At 38.8% G+C, this 21,898-nt stretch overlaps 1 protein-coding gene and 1 long non-coding RNA gene across 11 annotated transcripts in view; one reads left to right on the forward strand and one right to left on the reverse strand.

The window, feature by feature from the left end:
* Nucleotides 1-17,028, reverse strand: part of FN1 (fibronectin 1) — a 64,789-nt gene extending 47,761 nt beyond the window's left edge. For 7 of the 10 annotated variants that reach the window (XM_081262301.1, XM_081262296.1, XM_081262300.1 and 4 more), the window contains exons 1-12: nt 16,514-17,028; nt 15,428-15,556; nt 14,414-14,551; nt 13,004-13,135; nt 11,789-11,926; nt 9,259-9,417; nt 7,204-7,395; nt 6,102-6,281; nt 5,352-5,528; nt 4,020-4,172; nt 2,018-2,146; nt 966-1,109 (exon numbers count right to left, since the gene is read on the reverse strand). In XM_081262301.1, the coding sequence (XP_081118427.1) occupies nt 966-1,109; nt 2,018-2,146; nt 4,020-4,172; nt 5,352-5,528; nt 6,102-6,281; nt 7,204-7,395; nt 9,259-9,417; nt 11,789-11,926; nt 13,004-13,135; nt 14,414-14,551; nt 15,428-15,556; nt 16,514-16,664 (1,822 nt within the window). In that variant the 5' untranslated portion in view covers nt 16,665-17,028. The remainder of the gene's footprint in view (nt 1-965; nt 1,110-2,017; nt 2,147-4,019; nt 4,173-5,351; nt 5,529-6,101; nt 6,282-7,203; nt 7,396-9,258; nt 9,418-11,788; nt 11,927-13,003; nt 13,136-14,413; nt 14,552-15,427; nt 15,557-16,513) is intronic. The other 3 variants (XM_081262293.1, XM_081262298.1, XM_081262294.1) reach the window with 2 other exon arrangements.
* Nucleotides 17,029-17,539: 511 nt separating this feature from the next.
* LOC308631092 overlaps nt 17,540-21,898 on the forward strand; it is a 122,546-nt gene continuing 118,187 nt past the window's right edge. Inside the window, exon 1 of the long non-coding RNA XR_014018108.1 lies at nt 17,540-17,623. This is a non-coding gene — a long non-coding RNA (uncharacterized lncRNA). The remainder of the gene's footprint in view (nt 17,624-21,898) is intronic.

Below are 21,898 nucleotides of genomic sequence, written 5' to 3' on the forward strand. Positions count from 1 at the left end.
CTTGACTGCTATCCCTTTGGCAACACATAGGGTTTAGACCCAAGGTTTGGCTAATGCTGCCTTTGGCCAAATGGCTCTCATAGCTCATTCCCTGTGTGAGAGACTCTGTTATCACATTCCAGAGAAAGGAAATTAATTTAATTTTAACTTCTGTCATATACAGATTCTGACACCCCTAAAATCTTTTTCTTTCTGACTGTGGGCCATATTCTCTCTAAAATTAATAGAGATTTAGGAGATTTTATACCTCAGTAGTTGCTCACAAAACTGATACTGAATCAGTAGACTTTCATAATTTAATGTTTTATTATAATCACTCAGCAAATTTAAAAAATTTTAAGTTTCCCCCAAATAAATTCATAACACCTACAGCTAGGCATCATGTCTTTGTATCCTGAAAAAACCCAGCAACAACATTCGAGGGTGTTTGAACTGTGTAGGCAAAGATGACCAAGTTACTCAACTCTTGGCCCAGGATACTGTGTACTACATTTTAACTGATCAAACAAATGAAAGCTTTACACCAAGAGGGCCTAGGTGACATGGGGAGTGAACACATGCCCCGTGTTGCACTTCATCCCCTCTCTAGGCAACTTCTCTGTCAAGAACCAGGATAGAAAGCTCCAAACCCCCAGCACCACTCACTCCATGGTTTCTATTTCCATGTATGGGTGTGAAGATAAAATGAGTCAGTGTTGTAACCTAGAGGAGCGTTCTACTATATAAAAAAGAAAATTACATATATATGCCTGTTCAGAGCCTTCGTACCTTTCACTGGATAGATTGGGTGGGGAAGAAAGGAAAATCGTTTTATTCAAAAATTTAATCCATTTTTAGACAATGATATGAGAAATGGATGGAAAAGAGACAAGCCTGCGCCTTGGGCCTCAGAGTATGATGAGCAGTAGTGCTGCCTGCAGTTATAACCACTGACAGTTCCCACTGACAGTTACAGAGCTGCTTACCTGGATAGGCCTGCAAGGGCTGGCAGTGCCACTCCCCAATGCCACGGCCATAGCAGTAGCACTGGTACCTGATACCATGCACATGTTTCTCCCATGAGTCTCCAATTTGATAAAATGTCCGGGTTTCTGAATCCTGGCACTGATCTAGAATATATGCAAGGAAAAGATAAACAGCCTTGAAGATTTAAGTCTACCAAGTAAATTTCAGGGTGCTAGAGCATGCATTCTTGGAAAGTTGAATAAAAATGTCCAACTCTCCTTATAATTATATGCAGTTAAAAAACACTTTGTTCACATTCTTTGCCTTACAGGATGATTAGTTTAAAAAATATCCATTGGAAGGAATATTTAGTTTTCTAAAAATGGATATGTTTCTGAGTAAAAATGAAAAGAATAAGATCAGTATTAGTCTGAGCATTAATTTTCTAAAAATTACATATTTTATTTTAATGATATCAGTGTAACTGGCTTGCCATTTGAATAGCTAGGAAAAATTTGCAATAATTTCACATTATATACTTCCTTAAAATCTGGGGGAACTAGATTTTAACTACAAGTACCCACTGAGCAGCTTCTAAGAAAACCTTCTAGAATCCTTCCCAGCTTGGTCAATCTTAGTTTGTTTTTGTAGTGAGCAACTTGCTTCTTTCAGTAAAGAAGTATTAATGAATTACCCTAAACTTTGGAGCACTAGGAACACAGCTCTTTTAAGATCCAACCTTTCCTCTTTGCTCAGTGCTACTTTAAAGGGAAGCCAAAAAATGGAGTGTTCTAGAAGGAGGTAGCGCTGGCATACTTCTTTGCCCATTTTAATGCACGTTCAGCAAATAAAAGTGCCTTTTCCTAACATGAGTCAGAACTAAAGAACTAAATTTATTGAATTAAAACAGATGATTACCACTATTGAGACAGAGAAGACTTTGCAAAGCTCTGTAAACAGCTGGGCAAACTCTGGATCAACTTCAGTCATGCAGCATTGACTAGCTTTCCGTATCTAAAACTGACCAGCCCTGCTTCATACCCAGAACCATCCCAGGAGCAGGGCTACTCACCAATGGGATCACACTGCCATCGGCCTCGGCCCTGACCAAAGCAGGTACAGTTCAGCATGTGCCCCTCTTCGTGTCGCTTGTGGAATGTGTCATTCACGTTGTAAGTGATGTCATCAACAATGCACTGATCTGTTTAGAGAAGGGTTAGATGGGTGAGGAACTTTCAAAATCTCACTGACAAAATAAAATGAATTAAACTTTTCAAAGCATATTCCCCCGTCTTGATTATTAACAGATTGCATGGGAAGAACTTTCTACTGGTATAGAATATTCTAACTTTTTTTCAAAGCTTAGTCAGTATTACAATTTTTGCCCTCCCTCAATTTTCTCTTATAGACATAAATGTTCAAGTTTACAGCATATACAACTAAAGCCAATTTTTAAACAAATACATGTCTTAGTTTCTGAAAAGAAACTTGCTCAGGTGATAATTTTCTTTAAATCTCTGCTTGCCATAAGAAGATGATTTAACATAATATTTAGTACACAGCACAGTGTTGTGATCTGGTCTCTGGAACAGGGAGAAGGGAGGAGACATTGGATTAGGGAAATAAAATTATATCAATGCATCTTTGTAAAGTTAAATTAAATCAACTCTGTGTCTCACTCCATGAGAGATCCTGAGAAAATCACTTTGCTTCTTTGGGTCTCAGCATCTGCATTTGTAAAAGGAGGACTTGGTTTGCACACCATACTAAGTAAGGAAGGCTCCTTTTGGCTCTGCCATATCATATGCAATTACTATTATTCCTGGATTGTGTATCCATTCAACACCACAAAAGGAATAAGCTCAAGCCAATATCCACTCACTAGCTACTATTATGACTATTTATTAGCTCAGAGTTCTACCTAAATATTACTTTTCAAATCAAAGAAGTGGAAAACTGAAAGTCTGAATGAATCAGCACCTCCTCATATTGAATCTTTGGGTTCAAAGCGGGGAAAGTAATCTGAACAAAGGAAATGAATCACTCCACGTATTCTTAAATTCTTCTTAAATTCAAATCTACAAGAGTCTGATTTTAGAATGGCAGTGTTTGTTCTTTGTAGAAATAATTCATCTCTTTTAGACACAAATGCTGTGGTATCATGTAAAGCTCAGAGGATCAAATGTGTTCTTGCTTTTGAAGCCACCGTTTTGGCTCAGCCTAAGTTCTTCCATCCGTGGAATACTTCAGAGCCTTAGAATTACTGTGTCGGATCTTACCAGTTCATGAACTGCACAGGCATTTTGATTTCAAAGTTAGAGCCAGGCCCAAGCCCAGTCTGACTCTGGGTTTTATCTTCTTGGGGGAGGTCTAGAGAGTTGGTGCATGTCCTCTATTCTAAGCTGATATCACCCAATGTACCTCTTTCAAGAATCAATTTTCGGCCGGGTACATGGTGCATACCTATAATCCCAGAAGTTCAGGAGGCTGAGACAGGAGGATCACAAGTTCAAAGCTAGCCTCAGCAAAATTGAGGTGCTAAGGAACTCAGTGAGAACCTATCTCTAAATAAAATACAAAATAGGACTGAGGATGTGGCTCAGTGATTGAGTGACCCTGAGTTCAATCCCTGGTATCCCCCTGCCAAAATAGAATCAATTTTCCCCTCCTCTGTCCTTCAATGCCAAAGGGCAAATGTTCACAGACATTCCACTTTACTGTGCTTTTTCTCATTGCTACTGAGACAAAGAAAGAGAAATATTAAAAATGGAAAAATCACAAAGATCATAGGTTTCTATAAAGTTTTTCCAAAATCTTCCTAAAATCTGTTGATTTTGATAATGTCCCATCAAATGTAATAAATGGAAATCTCTTTGAGAAAAGAAAAGAATCATCATGCCAGCTTTTCCTAACTGGCTGCCCCCCAAAATGAACTTCTTCAGCATAGCAGACTGACTAATGGAGTGGCATTGGGGGATTCTTCTTTTGCTTTAGGTAAAGTACAAGTTTTCACATTAAAGTCTCTCTGTGTACCCTTTGTTCTCTCAAATGCTTTGGTTAATAAGGCAACATACCTCGGAGCTTGGAGTAGGCGACACATGTCCATTCTCCACGGCCATTCCCAATACATGTGCACCTCATCATGTGGCCCATATCATGCTGCTTATCCCACTGGTCTCCAATGCGATACATGACTCCTTCGTTGGTTGTGCAGATTTCCTCATGGGCTGTTTTGAAATGGAGAAGCAATGCATTTGATAAACAATCACAGGGTTAAGGCAAGTGTGCAAACACCATTATCAGTCCAGTCTAGACTTCCTAAGAATTCTCACTTGGAAAGACTTGTGTGCCTCAAAAATACCTACAGCTGTAAGGCAGAGGCAGAGTGATCTGAGCTCTGGAGAGAGGAGGCATCATCCAAAGGGAAAGTGTGGTTTTTTGTTCGCTTGTTTTTTTATTTTTAATTTATTATTGTTGGCGTATTAAAATATATATAATAGTGGGATTCATGATACCATATTCATACATGCACAGAATACAATTTGGTCCCTTGGTGGGGATTGTTAAAATAAGGTGATACCTGAATGTTCACTCATCTACCAGGCTTTAGGTAGAAGCCTGGATTGAGTACTGCTTTTAATTTTCCTATTTCCAGTTTATTCTAGTTCAAAGGAAAACTGTGTTTGGGTGTTGAATTGTAAGCAAAAGTGAGTTTTCCTTTTAAACTCAATATGATCTTTTGTTGCAAAGAAAGCAATAAATGCATGGGTGGTTTCCTTGAGTCTTGTTCATGGTTGACGCTGCAGAGTATACAAGTTCTTGATTCTACAACCAGAAAAATCAAATGCACAGTTTGGAACTCTTGAAATTTGAAACCAAATAAAAGATACTGGTTCCCCTTTCTCCATATAAACTGGAGATTTAAAAAAAAAAAATTCCCTATTGTCAGAAAACAAATTTTCAGATTTGTCTTTATCACTTTGGTATTTAATAAGTGTTAGAGCTAATGCCAGCCAAACAGTCACGTGTCAATACTATAGCTCTGTGACTACAACACAGACAAGTTGTTTTAAGTGACTCAAGCACACCAAAGTGTGATCTTGACAAAAGTCAAACCTTTGCAACTTTATATTTTCAGATTTCTAAAAAAAAACCATTTTTAATTGTCTTTGTGTATTTTGGACATTAAAGCATGCCAATGAGATTTTAAAAGGATTCAGATAATTATATAAATCATATTTTTTTTCAATTCGAATGTATATGATGTAACATGTATACACATATATCACATAGATTTTTCTTCTCCAAATTGTCTTATTGGGTGAAGTAGGAGTAAATAGAACACTCATCTGTCTCTACTCTCTGAATGGTTGTCCACAAGGGCAGCCCAGAGGGCTTCCTCTTACCAGCCATGGGGCAGAATCCAAACTTCTGGTCAGCATCATAGTTCTGTGTGGTTCCGCACCATTTCATGTTGTCTCTCCTGCCCTCAGAAGTACAATCGGTGTAATTGCGGTTGTTGTACAGGAAGGGGAAGTGGCACAAGGCACCATTGGAATTTCCACCTCGAGTTTGAACCAAAACTGCCCAACACACAAATAGAAAGGAGATTATAACTGAGCTTTCCCAGGTACACAGGGGAATCACTACGGGGTCATTCTGAGAGATCCAGGTTTCTGCATTAATTCCCAAACAGTCTATCTCAGAATAAAAAAGGTCTGATCATTTAAATACACTAAATTTCTTAGTGTATTCACCTTCACCTTCAAATCAGAGTTAAATCCCATTGTCACTCATTTTCCCAGAAAAAAAAATAAACGATAGCTTTGAATAAAACACACTTTTAACCAGAAGATAAGGAAAGGCATTCAGATAGCCATCCAGAGTATTTTTCAGCTCAGTGGGATCATCTACTGATTTCAAGGTATATCTTTAATCACATCATAATCTCTGTGTATCAGTATAAATGACCTAGAGGGCTTTTCTCTAAGCAGCACTGGGAAACATGGGGAGATACCCAGATACAGAGTCACCATATCTTTTGGTCGAAGAAGTGCAAAAGCAATGGTTCTGGTGCAACCTCACAATTCATGGTTAGACTGTTGGCAAATAAGATGGGTTTTTCTCACTGCTGTGGTTTCTCCTGGGACACTCACCAGTATGGTCTGTACAGAAAGAGTATTTCTGATCCTGTTCATAATTCCAAGTCGTGCTGCACCAAAGATGCCCATCCTGTCGCCCTTCTGTGGTGCAGGAGTAGAAAGTCCTGCCATTGTAGACGAACGGTAAGACGCACGGCTCCCCGTTTGAATTGCCACCAAAAGTCTGGGTTACCGCTATTAGCATAACAGAAAGAATTTCAGTTAATAGAGCTCTCTCACCAATGGCAGCTTATTTATAGCTTAAATGAGAGATTGAGCTTCTGCCCACAAAGAAAAAAGCTGGGAGGACAGATGATCATCTGGTTAATTTCAGTTAAAATGTATTATTGAGGAAACCATGCCTGCTATGGATAGAACCATGACCTGAGTTCTCTGCTCACATCTTTTGTTACCTCTTCTGCCACCATGCCTTAGTTTCTCTATTTATAAAGCTATATTTATACAAGTTAATTAAAGATGTGGCTCAAAGATGCTGAGGGGATATGTATGACTATGTCTTTGCCATAAGAAATAACACTTGAGGCTATTTTAAGGCAATTTCTTTTGAAAAGGGTACCAATTTATTATTACTATAGTTGCTGCCATATTTGTAGCCCTGAAGAGATGCATTAGGTTATTGAATGATGTTTGCATCACAAAGCTGATGAAATTTGAGACACAGAGTATAAAATTTGGATGCTTCATTATTCTGAAAGCAACCCTCTTGTAACAATATTTTGGGCAAATAAAGATAATGCATAGCAGTTTGAGCCCCACAATAGGAAGGAAATACATAAATTAAAAAAACATTGGAAGAAAACACATGAAATGTTACCCCAATTGTCTTCACAGAGGAGTAAGATCATAAGATTTTTCTCATTTTATTGCATTACATATTTTGTAAATGAAGGTATTGCAAAAAATAAGTAACAAAGTCATCTGTACTGTTTTTTTAATATTTAATTTTTAGTTGTAATTGGACACAATACTTTTATTTATTTCTGTGTGGTGCTGAGGATTGAACCCAGGGCCTCACACATGCTAGGCGAGTGCTTTACTGCTGAGGCACAACCCCAGCCCCCTGAACTGTTTTTTTTTTTTAAATGATAATGCATACCTGTCTCCTGACAGCTGATGCCATTGCCCAAGCAAGTGCAAAGCATTTGCTTGTTTCCTTGTGTCTTCAGCCACTGCATCCCCACAGAGTAGATCACACCACTGTCTGTGACACAGTGACCATAGGGAACAGGCTGGGGGTGAGTCGGGGGCTGGTAAATGGCTTTTCGGACATCTGTGATAGAGCCAGAGCCTAAGGGCACAAGAAATGAAAGTCACAAAACTGATTAAGAGAAGACAGTGAACGAATTTTTGGAGTCAGAATCCTTAGGATCTCACAGAGATCACTCTGACTTCCACGTGTCACTGGTCAGGAAAAGAAATGTCCCTTCCATTCTGCATTGTAGCTTTTGCATTCAGTCTAAGAAATTATCCACAAAACTTTACCAAATAGTCTCCCTCTTCCAGTTCATCTGTGCTACTGGGATTATATTTTTAAATGACAGACATCATTCTGCCATTTCACCAAGCAGATACGTTAAACAAATACCCACTCGGGCCAGGAAACTCATAGTCCATGAGTTTCACAATCCTGCATTTGGCTAACTTCCTGCCAGCCTCACTTCTGGTCACTTTCTTTTCTGCTCTCTGCCTTAGACCACTGAGCTGTTCCTCCCCAGTATACCTAGAATCACGTGCTGACCTTTTCCTCATGCATTCCCCTTCACCTTACATGATCTGCCTCACCCTTCCTCTCTTAGCAGCCACCATAAGTCCATGCACTTGGGCACTGTTTTTTCTGACACTGATTTTAGGAACCTCTGCCACTATACAGCAGACTTCTTGCCATCCTATAACTACACTCACTGGTGGGTACCCTGGGCAGCAGTACTGAATTCCCTACAAGCTGCCCTTACTTTCTGCATCTTGCTCTTCCACAGGATTACTTGTGCTTTTGTTATTTGTTTTTTCTAAAATTAATTAATCCTCCTTAGACAAGTTTTCTTCTGGATTAACACAACAGAATGTGCTTATTTTTTCTTGCAACTTTGGGAAATATGTTCTCCCGAAGGCCAGGGTTCATAGCAGAGTCAGAACCGAGGCTAGAATGACTGGTAGACTGAATTCCGTACACTAGAGCCCAGAGATACTTCACAGAGAAAGGAGCCCAGGTCAAAGACTGGGAAGATGGCCCTGTCTCATACACCCCACACTGAGAATCAAGAGGCAAAGGGACATAAAGGATCTTGCAGCAGGTTTCATTTTGTTTAGCTCAGTATTCCTCAAACTGTTTTGAACAGGGAAACCTTTTTAGCATAGAATTAGTAATTAATAAAAATAGTTAATATTCAATGAGTCTTTACCCCCAGTTAATTTCCAATGACCCCTTTACTCTATTTTAGTAGGCAATTGTGATTATTTTTTTGTTTTATTTTTGCTTTTTTGTTCAGCAACAACTTTGACAGTAACCAAATAACTCAAAGATACCATCAAGTCTTGTTTTGCTCATTTTTATAAGTGTTAGATCAAAATAAAACCTCATCAAAAGAAAAAAAATCTAATCCATTGATATTTTTAGCTAAAAGACTGATAGCTAAGAAGCTAAGTAACAAGGCTGGCACATTAACAAAAATGTGCTGAGAATAATAGCAGAGCAAGGGTACACCCTTGATAACTATATTTCTCTCTTCAGACTCTTACAAAACATCTGTGATACAAAAAAAATCTTTTCTCATACCAGAAGTTACTAAAATTTCTTTTTAAAAATATTAAAGTTATTATTATTGTTATTTGTTTTCCTGCTGGGAATTGTACCCGGGGCCTCTACAAGGCTAAAACATGCACTCTGCCCCTGAGCTACGCCCTACCTCCTATCATGTTTTTGAACATGATATTTCCCCCACTAAGGTCTATTTTCACTTCATCTTAATTTTCCTCCAAAATTTAAAGCCTGATAGTAAAAATAGTTTTTAACAACTAATAATCTGTAAATGATCTCAGCTTATTAGTTGAAACTCTGCAAATCCTCAAATGGCACGTCAAGGGAAAGGTGGGTTTGCAGAAATATTTCTTGATCCACTTCCCCATTCGTGGCCCTAGTCATCCTGTGTCTCACCAGAGGACGTGGCCTGCAGAGATGTGTGCCTTTCGCACTTCCACTCCCCTCTACCGTTGCCTGTGCAGATGCACTGCAGCAGGTTTCCTCGATTATCCTTCTTGCTCCAGGTATCTCCAATTTTATAGGATGACCTTGTGTCCTGATCGTTGCATCTGTCTGTTTCAGAAAAGAAGCATGTAAGTACATAAATCAGATCGAGATTGGCAAGGGATCAATTCAAACCTAACAAAGGAATACAGTTTAACGTTTGGTAGCCCACATTTCTGTAACGTTTATTTTCAGCTCTGGTGCTGTAGATATTAAATTTCTACAAGATGAGACTGAATTTGCTAAGTGGATGAGTAGAGCTATGTTGTTCCCCCTAATTCCACCTTTCTGTTTGCCAAAACTTGTTCATCATATTCTATTATTATTTTTTTTTTTTGGCATGGGGAGTATCCAGGATTGAACTCAGGAGCACTCTGCCACTTAGCCACATCCCCAGCCCTATTTTGTACTTTATTTAGAGACAGGGTCTCACTGAGTTGCTTAGCACCTCACTTTTGCTGAGGCAGGCTTTGAACTGAAGATCCTTCTGCCTCAGCCTCTTGAGATGCTGGGATTACAGACGTGTGCCACCACCCGTGGTGGCATTAATCTTTTAAAATAGCTTTCACGCTGTTCTTTTAACCAAAATCATTCTCAGGTATTGTATTATATCATTCTCAGGTATTGTACTATTCTGTATTTTTCCTTCTCAGGCTCTCCTGGGCCTTCTCTTAATAATAATTATGGGCTGCCTTTCAATAGAACTTTCTTTAGAACACCAGACAGGAAGCCCTGAGGGTCTCCTGGGTCTCTACCAATTGCCCCAAGGAAGCTATGAAAAGACAGTAGGATCTCTTTATCCATTTATTATGTAAAAATATTCAGCAGAGGAACAATCTATGACTAAAATGTTCTCTTACTCTCCCCCCCAAATACCTATTTAAAATTCACTAACTAAATAACCTCTTTTGAATTGTTCACTATTACCACTCTAAAGGAAAAGTGGGATTATTCATGTAAAATGGTAATTGGTAACTAAATTACCATTAGTCTATGTGCTTAGTTATCTGGCAGATAGATCCTTTAAATTATAATCCAGCTTCATCCATATGCTACAATGTGAATATAGAGGATCTGTTTGTGAATCAGATCTACTACAACTGTTGGGTTGGAAAAAATAATAATTAGATAGCTGGTGTAGGCACACACAAATCCACCATGGGATCTGCCAAGAGAATGGAGGTTGAACAAAGGTATTGCTGGTTAGAACTTTCCTCCAAACCCCAATCATTCATTCCCTGACCCCCACAATTCTGTTTTCAGTATCTTGGGGGCAAACTCCTAACATTGGGTTATGTAGGTGGTAAGTACATATAATCCTTTCTCATCTCCCTGACCTACTAAGTGCTCTCAGAAGGCTAGGCTAATGTTCAATTTATATTTACCTCCTTCCTCTACCACCTTCTGCAAAGTATGCACTTATAAAATCTCATGGAATAAATAATCTTTAAGAAACTTTTGCCAACTTCCTATTAGAAAAGTTTTAAATAATAGATAAAAATTCGAGTTAGATTTTGAATTTGTCTTAAGCTAAAATATTGCCACAATGGCCTTAAAGGCTGAGAATCAGAACATTTTGAGTACAAAAAAATCTAATGAACTAGTAAGTTTCTGAGAAATATTTGGTCAGAATCATTGTCATTTTATATGAGACTTATTTTTGTTGTTGTTGTTAGCAAAGAATTTGAATTTGAAGATAATTAAGTGTTTTAAGCTAAATTAGTACAATAGGTGCAAGATATTTATATTTGATTTTAAATTCAGTTATAATCTATAACATCAATAGTTAATGGCTGTATTGCTGCTGTTAGTTTGAAATTCTACAAAAGGGGCCCTGAAAACAAAGGCAACAATTTATATTTAAAACAATTTAAAAAGGATCATTAAAGATTCCCGAGGCCAAATTTTCAATAGCACTAATAAGTTGGGTAAGAGACACTATCTTTGATGCCAGAGTTGACAACTTTAACCTATGGGATAAATACTTTTTATTTTCATCAATTTTGCTCATAAATCTTTTAAACCTAAAAGGAAACCTAAACCTTTGGAGCTTGGTTCATTTTCATGTCAAATGCATCCCATGCCAAAAGATATACTGGTGTGCTATTTTTAGTAATCTTTTTGCTCTTTTTGAGATACTTGAAAAACATCTCAGTGACAATTTAGATCATCATAGAACTAATCTTCAAATCTATGACACATTTAGCATCTGAATAAATATGAAGATTTTTTTTTCTTAGTAGCCATAGCATAAGACCTCTTGAATAAAGATTGTTGTTTTCTACTTATTTAGTCTTCTCAGATACAGAACACAGTGGCTATAGAACTTTTCCTGACATCCTAAACTCTGCAGGGCTGTTATTGTATTGGATGTGTTCTCTCTAGGAATTCCAGAAAACAGTAGCTGGCCTCACGGTCAACACAAAGACCTAACACATACTTCTAGAGGTGCAAGTGATGCGTCCGCTGCCTTCTCCCAGGCAAGTACAATCCACCATCATCCAGCCTTGATAGGGCTTTTCCCAGGTTTCCCCAACAACATAGGAAGTCCCAGCAGCATTATCAAAACATTTCTCAGCTGTAGAACAATTTGGAAGAAAGAGAGAGAGAGAGAGAGAGAGAGAGAGAAGGTTATTTTGAATTGTACTGTCTCCCTGTAATTTAAAGTGTAGTGTGTTAGCAAAAAAATCCAGCCACATTTTTTTAAGTGGCACTCTCTTCGGAAAGAAAGGCACGCCCTGGACCTAAGCACAGAGTAAGCAGCCAAAGCAAAAGGAAGCTCCAGTCAAACTGGCAGGAAGAGCTTCTCTTCTACTAATGAGCACATGGACTGCACATTTTCAGCCAGTCTCAAGCTTCCCACCAGCGCTTGGTGTGAACAGTATGTATGTATCTAGTCTGTGGGAAAATTCCAAACTTAATTATGAATTATGAATGGCCTGAATAAGACAACAAAAGACCTCTTTCAAATTTGGATTTCTGTAAAAACAACATAAAACCCCCCAAATTAGAGAACAATAAGCAAAAGGAACCAAAAAACTTTTGGACTTATATATATGAGTTCAGGTGAGGATTGAGACTAAGAAAAGCTCACAAATTTTTATTGTGAAAATAAATTGCCAACGTGCAACAAACAGCACTTGTCATTTTACTTTCCAGTCCAGTGCATTTCAATGAAATGTGTCAAAAGTGTCATTTTTTTCTTTTGAATAATTTATATCTTAACCAAGATGGGATCTGATATCAAAGGTATATTTTGGTTTTGTTTTATTTTTTTGGTTTATTTTGTTTTGATTTGATTTTGCAATGCTGGGGACCGAATCCAGGGCCTCATACATGCTAGGCAAGCACTCCACCACTGAGCCCCATAGTGCTATAGTCCTGAGTTCAAATATTAACAAAAGAAGGGCCTTTATCCTAAATCTTTCAACTCTATCTTGTGATTTTGAAACAAAATGAAGACTTCTGTATATGGTTAGTACTTTATAATCTGATTTCCTTAAGAAGATTGCAGATCATGTAACATTTCATTAGTTAAAATAAAATTCTCATTTCACTATTTTTGAAATTGGAATTCAGATCTCCATGTGATTTGGGTTCGACTCAACATCATAGCTCTGCTTGGTGCCCCTATTAATCTGCAAAAGCCACACACCTATAGGCTTGCAGGTCCACTCTCCTTTCCCGTTGCCAAGACACACGCACTCCAACATGTAACCACCAGTCTCATGAGGTCTCCTCCAGGTGTCACCGATCTTGTAGGACTGACCCCCTTCGTGGCAGCGGTCTGTTTAAGAAAGAAGGCAAGGGTTGATAGAGTGGGACAGAGAATTAAGGAGGAAAAAAAGTCTTGTGTTCCACCTAGAACAGGCACTTATATAGTCTAAAGTGAGACACAGAGAACAGTTTCTGTGTCCTACTAGAGACACAGAAAAGTTAACAGAGCTGGTCACTCTGGGTCAATTCAATTAAATGTCTTTGTGCCTAAAGTTCAAAGGAAACCACAGAGAAATCTGAATATCAAAGAAAAGGCAATAAATCCTGATTCCCCAAAGAGATCACAGAAAATTGGGTCCTCAATGCAAAGGCCACATTTGGTAGAGCATTTTCAGGTGTATAGAAAGCCTATAATTTACCCTAGGATAGGTATGTAATTTTGGTGGAAAGCAAATAGATAAATGCATATAAAGTGTGGAAATCCTGATGCTTCTCTAGGATATTAAATCCAATAGTACATCCAAAGGCTAAATTGTTCACTAGATAGCAAACACTGTAGACCACTGATCTTAAGATCTGACTATGAAGTTTCATAAACTCTAGCTTAAGTATGGGGAAAGTTGATTTTGTTTATTCACAAGGAGCTAATTTGTTCTTTTGGATGGAAACATTTCAGATGACTTTAATATAAATGATTAAAAAATCCTATTAATAGAAAATACTGGTAACTCAATGAATCATACTAGAATGATTGCCTTCGCTTCACTAGAGCTGATGAGAATCAGCCCAGTCCCCAGTATTCCTTGGGCATGCTACTGGGTTAATCATTTCGTATTATCTCTGGGAATTACTATCTCAGAGATCTGCTTCCTGGATTAACCTACAGGTCACAAATAAACCAGACCATTTCTGATATGCAAGAGGTCTCTGCATTGCAAACAAGAAAAGCAGATAAGATATGACTGACTCACTCTTCATGAACAGCTTTCCAATCACTGGGCTTGAAGATGCCCAGGTAATTTAAAATACTAACTCCCCTAAGCACATCCTACTGAAATGGAACTCAAGAGAGCAGTTCAATTACACCATGTATATACACGCACGCACACAGGGACATAAACACACACTTATAAATCCATACACATTAAATACTCTTTCCGCCAGTGCTTAGAACCATCTTCTAGAAGCACAGAACCAGTTGGGTGGCCACACAAAAGCACCTGGTCACCAGGGGCAAATCCCAAAGGGAAGAATAGTCCATCATGGGTAACAGAGAATAACAGTGACATTAATAGAGAAATTCACATTTATGACAGTTTATCATCATTTTACAGAACGTCTTCCTTACTTGCAATCGTGCAGCTTATTCTCCCTCGCCCAGCCCCGATGCAGGTACAATCCCAAATCATGGAATCTTTAGGGCGCTCATAAGTGTCACCCACTCGGTAAGTGTTCCCAGTATACTTGTCAAAACAAGTCTCTTCAGCTGAGGAGAGAAGAAGAGAAGAAGAGCCTCACATATGTGCAGCGTTTCTGCCCCACTAATCCATCCAGAGGAAAATGCGCTTTTCTGTTTGAACAGCTACTGCAAGTTTTAAAATGAAGTGCAGAGTTACAGACTCTACCCTTGGCACTAAAAAGGTCACAGTTTTTGACCACTGACAAGTTCTCAAATTTTCTGTAGATATTTCTACCAGAAAGAATTCTCAGGGGAAAAAAATTCATACAGAGTAGTAGCTTACAACAGGCTAGACTGAAGAAAAGGATTCAGATTCCAATCTCTGAGTCAGGGCCATATAAAAAGCAGTTTGAAGACCCCCACCTCCCTCTAGGCATTGACCCTTGTTAATTCTACTAAGTATTTCCATTTGAGCCTCATTGGTGCTTATTGCTATAATTTACAATAAATACATCAATGCTCTGAAGGTATGAACACTTTGAAGTGGTTAGTGGTTTTGCATTGAACCACAGCTGACAAATCACTTTACAATATAGTACCCTAAAGTGTTTTCTGGCCCATAATCTTATAGTTCAAGATCTGAGATTACTTTCTAATAAACTTTTATAAGTTTTGTTTTGTTTTGTTTTGAAGGAGGACTCACAGGATCTTTCATTTTTCTCATTAAAAACTTTGGGAGAGTAAAAGAAAAACATGACTCTGGAAACAAATTTGGAATATATTGTTTAAAGGTAAAAGTGGAATATGAAAAGCCCACATAACCAGCTTAGAAAGAAGAAATAATAGGCAATTCTATTAGAAAAATGGTGCGTGTATCTTTATTTAGTGCTAAATTTGAGTAACAAGGCTCACTCATTTATTAAAAGACTCTAGTGACATCCCTGCTCCCCACACAACACTTACGCTCAGGTTTGCTCTCGCAGTTGAAACCTCGACTCCCTCCATAACAGGTACACACCAAGGCATTGCCTAGGTAGGTGCGCTCCCACTGTTGGTTTATCTGATAGTGTTTTCCATTGTCAAAACAACCAGCTGTAAATAATTGAAGGAAAAAGTCATTAAACTTCCATTTCTCCTTTTGTTCAAATTATGGATTTTTTTCTTTACACACAATCAAATTAATAAGTCTGGGCACCAAACAGAAAAAGAACTTAATCACCAGAATGCCAGGAGAATTAAAAATAATATTCTACTAAAATATAGCCGTAGAAACTAGTTATTCAAGGAGTTAACCACAATTTGTATAGGTGGATATTTGAATTTATTTTTCTTTGAACTTAGCTAAAATGTTATGCAATGATGTCATTTCCATCTGGCCAAGGGTCTACATCAAAGAAATGGAACAATTCTAAAAGGCGGATAATTGAAATTAATATTTTGAAATATGCAAGGAACTTCAATACCCTTTTGGAAAAAGAACTCAAGAAAGGCAACTTTAAAGTTTCCTTTAGCTAAGGCAAAGGGAGGGTGTGTCTTTGAAAAACTGGAAGAGGAATTCCAATCTCTTCTTGGTGAAGAATCCCAAGGGGCTTCAGAGCAATCTGAACCAATTACGGATCTTTCAAGTTAGTAAGAAACAAGTTATTATCTTCTCACTTCCACTTGGAAAATATTTAACAAGTTATTTAGTAACAAAGAAAATAAGGAACAGATGGAAAATTGATAGGCACACATGATCTTTCTCTTTAAAAGCAAGTTTTGATTAATTCATAGAAGGTCACTCTGGACGCGTAGAATTGATTAGAACAGCGGAGGACACTGCAGAGCCCCTGTCCTCCAATGCAATATCTCCTCTTAAGGCCCCCAGAACCCTCTTGCTCAAACCTTTTGTGTCCACAGCTGGTTTCTCTCAAAAAAGCGCGCACTCACACTAACACACACACACACACACACACACGCGCGCGCGCGCAAAACTTCAGCCCCAACTTTACTTAGCGTTAAGGTGCCATCCCGGCGACCGCCTGTTTTCAGCCCGCGGTCAGTACTTACGCTTACTTTGAGCGACAGTCACGGGGGATTGGGGTTGCACGATTTGCTGAGCCTGCCTCTTGCTCTTCGAGGCCCCAGTGGAGGGCACCGCTGTCCCCAGGCACAGGACCGCCAGCAGCAGCAACAGCCGGGGTCCAGGACCCCTGAGCATCTTGAGTGGGTGGGGGGAAAGCCGTCCTCACCAGAAGGCAAGTGGGCAACAAGTTGGGTTCCCTTCGCAACCTGCGGGAAAATTCCCTCCCAACGCTTGTAAGAAGGTGGGGGCCAGAGGATGGGGAAGGGAACCCCTGGAAGGACCGAAGAGGTGGACAGGGCGGGAGAAGTTGTGGCTGTAGGTCCCTTCTCCTCCGCTCGCGCCAGGGGTTCCTTCTCCTCCCCCTGTACAGCGCGAGCGACCGAGCCCGGGACGCCCGGCTTATATGGGACGGTCCCCTCCGCCCCCCGCGAGGCCCGGGGCGCAGGAGAGGAGGGCTCTGCCGCTCTCCCCACGCCCTCCCACCGCCGCCTCTGCCGCCGCCGCGGCCGCAGACCGCGCAACGATTGGCCCGGGCTCCTGGTGACGTCACGGGGGACTGTGGGTTCGCCCCGAACAAAAGAGATGCTGATCGCCCGCCAGGATTGGGGCAAGAGAACTTTTTATTTTTGGTTTCCTTTGCGGTCGTCAAACTTTTTGGGCGATCGGGGGGAGGGATGGGAAACGACTGTAAAGGAGTAGACTGCGAGGAGAGGGAGGGGCTGGAGTTGGGGGAAGCGACGGGCTTGCGAGGCTGCCCCCTCTTCCCTTTTCTTTCTTTTTAAATTGGGGTGGTGGTGGTGTTTGAGGACATTGCGTCACCTCTGGGGGGAAAAAGTCTGTATTCACAGGAGTGCATTTTGTGGGGGAGGAAAAACCATAAAGTAGCCACCACCTTCCAGCTGTAGGAATCCAGACTTTGCAGTCCCAGGGAGGGGCTGGCTTTTTTTCTGTTGCCTTTCTTTGGTCTAATGTGCCCTGGGTTGGAACATCCTTTCTTTGACTTCACGGTCGTCCTGTTCAGACTTCTTTCCTCTACGCTGTACCTACCTGGATAGGAGAAAGGGCCAGGCGGGAAATGGTTGGCGAAGGGGAAAGTAAGCCTTTAATGAATTTCTATTAAGTGCCAGGAGTTCTTGGGGGTGCTTTGCAGATCTGGGGAAAATTGAGAGAACGAAGCGGGGTTTTGTTTGAAAGGACAAAACAACAGTTTCCTTTTTATATATGCAAGATTATAAAATGTAAAAAGAATATAGATCTTTCTTCCCTGGGGATGGGAGGCCCTTTTCTACTGGAAGAATCATCAGTAGTGAACAAGCTGAGAACTGAAAAGTCTGACCGGTTGTGGACGGACAAAAATATCCGTGTCCTTGCCACGTTCAATGCCCTTTACTCACACAGCAGAGATTTTGTTAGAATCACTAAAAGCTGGGGTGGTAGTGGTGGTGAACTTCTATAGTCTTGCCTTCCTACAGCCCCCAGCTTGGGTTTGCTTGGCATTTTCTTTTTTTGCAAAAATCAGTTTCATCAGATAATTCCCCACCCCACCCACTCGAGTCCCCGCCGCCAGATTTTTATGTTTCAATTGTTATTTTCTCCAAGAATGTGGAAAGTTCCCATTTAAGACTTCCTTTGTCTTTCCTTCTAAACTCGAGTGGTGGAAAGGGAACCTGAGAAGTCTCCAGCATTTAGCAACTCATGACATTGGTCCTTTTTTTTTTTTTTTTCTTTCCTCCAGGCAAACACAAGTTTACTTGATTTTTAAAGGTTTTCAAAAGGAGAAGCCCACAGTTTTCACAGTAGCTCCTGAGAGATCTACACTCAAAGCTCTGTTTTCTCCCTAGGATAGGAGTGCAGAGGTCCCCTTTGCTTTGAGAACATTTTAAAGTTACTAGCAAAATATGTTTATTTCTGCAAGGTACGTGTTTTCTCCAAAAGTTCCTCCTTCAGAACTTCCATAGGGGTAATTTGAACTCCACGGTCTATAAAATCCCTAACACATTAAAGACACAAAACTAACATTTGTTTTTGTTGATGTAAGGAATTAAAAACAAAAAACCACAGCAAACATCAGTTTCCTGCAAGTGGTGTAAAATAATTCTTGAGGAATCTTTGTGACCAATACTCCAAGTTGAAAGAGAGCCATAGATTTCCCCAAATTTAGAATCCTGTCTGGGTTAGAGTTTTTTTTTTTTTTTTTTTTTTTTTTTTCCTCATCACCACTTGACAAAAAGTTTTCTCTTTCAAATATAAAAGGACTCCTTGTAAAACGCTTAGTAAATTTCTGGGAAGCCCAGTGTTCCTTCCAGAGGAAAGGATACCTGGAAATCAGGATGTAAGCAAGATAAACCTGAAGCTAAAGCGGTTTTAAAATACACAGATTCTGGAGGAAGGAAATAAGTGGTCTGAAAAGTATTTTGTCAACCAAAAACATGAGCGTTTGTTATATTTATTCTACTCAAAATACATTAGAATAATATACCTATGAGGGCTTGGGAGTGGAGAGAAGCCCACTGTACTTTTCAGAAATTTTTATATTTCAATCTCATAGAAATATAATTTAAGAATTTTTAAAATTTCTAATGTCTCACAAGCAAAAGCGTAATATTTGTCTGAATTTTAAAGGAATCTTAGGAGTTTACTCTTTTACTTAAAAGTTGTTGTTTTTTTCTTTTTTTAAACTTGTTTTTTGTTGTTGTTTTGTTTTCTAACTTTGGAGATTGAAACATTTTCTTAGTTAAGATAACAGGGCTCTACAGCATTCTTTCATTACCCAAATCCCTTGTAGCTCTGTAAGTCTGTTATCTCTAACTGGGAGATGATTAAATCTTAAAGACCACACTAAGTCAACTGAAGTCTGTAGAACCCAAGATTTCCCTAAGAACTCTGAATAGTTTGACAGGGTAGGTTCTTCTTCAGTGAATAAGTGGCCTTTTACTTGTAGGAAACACCCTTGGGTTTCTCTCATTAAATAACAAATAAACGGGGCTGGGGGTGTGGCTCAAGCAGTAGCGCGTTAGCCTGGCATGTGTGCGGCCTGGGTTCGATCCTCAGCACCACATACAAACAAAGATGTTGTGTCCGCCGAAGACTAAAAAATAAATATTAAAATTGTTTAAAAAAATAAAATAAAATAAATAACAAATAAACAAGCAAACAAACAAAAACTCCATTTGGAGAAGCAGCCATTACAAAAAAAAAAAACCCAAACCGGATAATCCATAGCAACAGGAAGTGCATTGGTGGGTATCTGGAGCTGGGAATGGGAATTAACTATTTTAATACACACAAAAGAATTTTACTGGGGTGATGGAAATAAGTGTTCTAAAACTAGACTGTGGGGGTAACTGCCCAGTTAGGTAGTTCCTAAAAATCACAAGAGTGGTGCACTTAAAATGGGTGTTCTAATGTAAATTATATGTTAATGGAGTTTTTTAAAAAAATTTGATTTTAAAACTGCATTTTAAAAAAATTCTGTTGTATTTTTGACATCTCCTGATTTTGTTTTCAAGACTTGCTCCTGAGCGATAACAACATACCCAAGGTGCCTTTATTTCTCATTTTTCTAAGAGAAAGTTTGCCTTGACTACAGGAGATTTTCTTATGCACCAGTGGTGCCTTATAAAACCTAGTCTTTGAGTGATGGTTCATCTTGGCAGAGACAGAACAGATTGTCATTGAGGACTGTGTCTTGTTTCTTCTTGGAATTGCCTCAGTTGATAGAATTTTCCCCAGCACTACAAACAACTTCTGTAACAAGAAGGGACACATATATTTGTGTGTGGGTGAGGTGGAAGGAGTATTATTTGAATGATTTGTTATTGGAAAGGGTTTAATAAGAAGCATGAGCAGTTATGGAAATCTGAGTTGAACTGGCTTCATTCAAGTGGAAGATTGGCAACGGAGACATTTGGTTAAGCAACAAAATAATTTATGAGATCCACCAACTTAGAAGAATTGAAATTAAAATACATTCAGGGATGAATTTTAAAAGGTAATTTTTTTCCAAGCCAAAAAAAATATCAGCTTTTCTTTAAGACTGATAAGCACAATTAGGACAATATTTTTCCTATTAAATCCCTTCCCTATTGGGAGAAAAACTTTTTCGCTGATAAGAAATACTTCTTGACCCCAAGGGTTACAATTAGATGACAATGGACCATTTTTCCTGAAAACCTTTGGCATTTGCTCTGCTCTTAATCCCTGAACTGCAAGGGGCAGGCCATTAAGTAGGTGATCTCTGGAACTTATATATTTCATAGTTTTTTTCTAGGTAAGTTAGATGGAGTAGTGTTTATTTCTTATCTTGATTTAATTATTTTGGCATGAAATTCTTCCCTTCTTCCCTTGAAACGGGCCAAGTTTGCAAAAATGCTACTCATTAAGCACAGGTGTGAGAAAGAAAAGAAAGTGCCCCATGGGTGGCCCACATGGGTAGAATGTCTGAGCAGTTTGTCCAGAACTGACAGGGCGCCTGCAACCAGGCAGAAAATACCTGAGAAGTGCTTTAAACTGTGCCATGAAAGCTACCTGGTTTTCACTTAGCAAGCATTTTGTTCATATTTTAAGTGACTTTATTTTTTTTTAATCAGCACTTTTAAAATCCTTAATCTGCATCTTTTGCTTCTTAACAGGAGTACTTTTTTCTCATTAGAGTGATGTAACTCCCAAAAGGCTTTGTGAAGGAATCTAATTCATCCAGTAAAATAGAAATAAACTACTGTGTAGCTGGAACACACCACCAAGATTGTGTTATAGGACATTTCTACTCCCCAAGATAGGTGGCGCTTTCTTGGGGAATTTTATTTTTTTGTGTTTTATTGCTCATTTTTCCAGTTTTGCACTATTTTTGTGGTACTTTGTCTTGAAAGGCTGCATTTTTCAATATTTTAATTATTTTCTATGCTTTTTACATTCACATATGTTAAACATCCACATATAGCCAGTCATGCAAGTTGAAGTGAATGCTTAAAACTAAACATGATGTTTTAAATAAACTTTTATACTAAAAATTAACTTGTAATATAGGTGGTTAATAATTCCTTTTTCTAATTAATTATAATAAATTAAGGAATGTTGACTTTAATTATAAAAATGAAAGCATAGATATATAATTAACCCTAAATTGTATACTGAATCGTTGTCTAGATAAATTTGGCATATTCTTTCATTAGCTATGAAAGTTTTACTGAGGTGGAATGGACATTGACAGTCATTACTATCTGAAACATGGAAAACAAAGGCACAGTTTACAAACACAAAAATCACAAAGTGCAGAATCACAACAATTACAGGTCTGGAAGAGAAATAATTAGATAGCTAGATTTTATGAAGCACTGATCTGAACCAGATGGAGTACACTAAGTACTTTA

The sequence above is a fragment of the Spermophilus citellus genome (genome assembly GCF_964194105.1).
Source record: "Spermophilus citellus genome assembly, chromosome: 11".
Taxonomy (NCBI): Eukaryota; Metazoa; Chordata; class Mammalia; order Rodentia; family Sciuridae; genus Spermophilus; species Spermophilus citellus.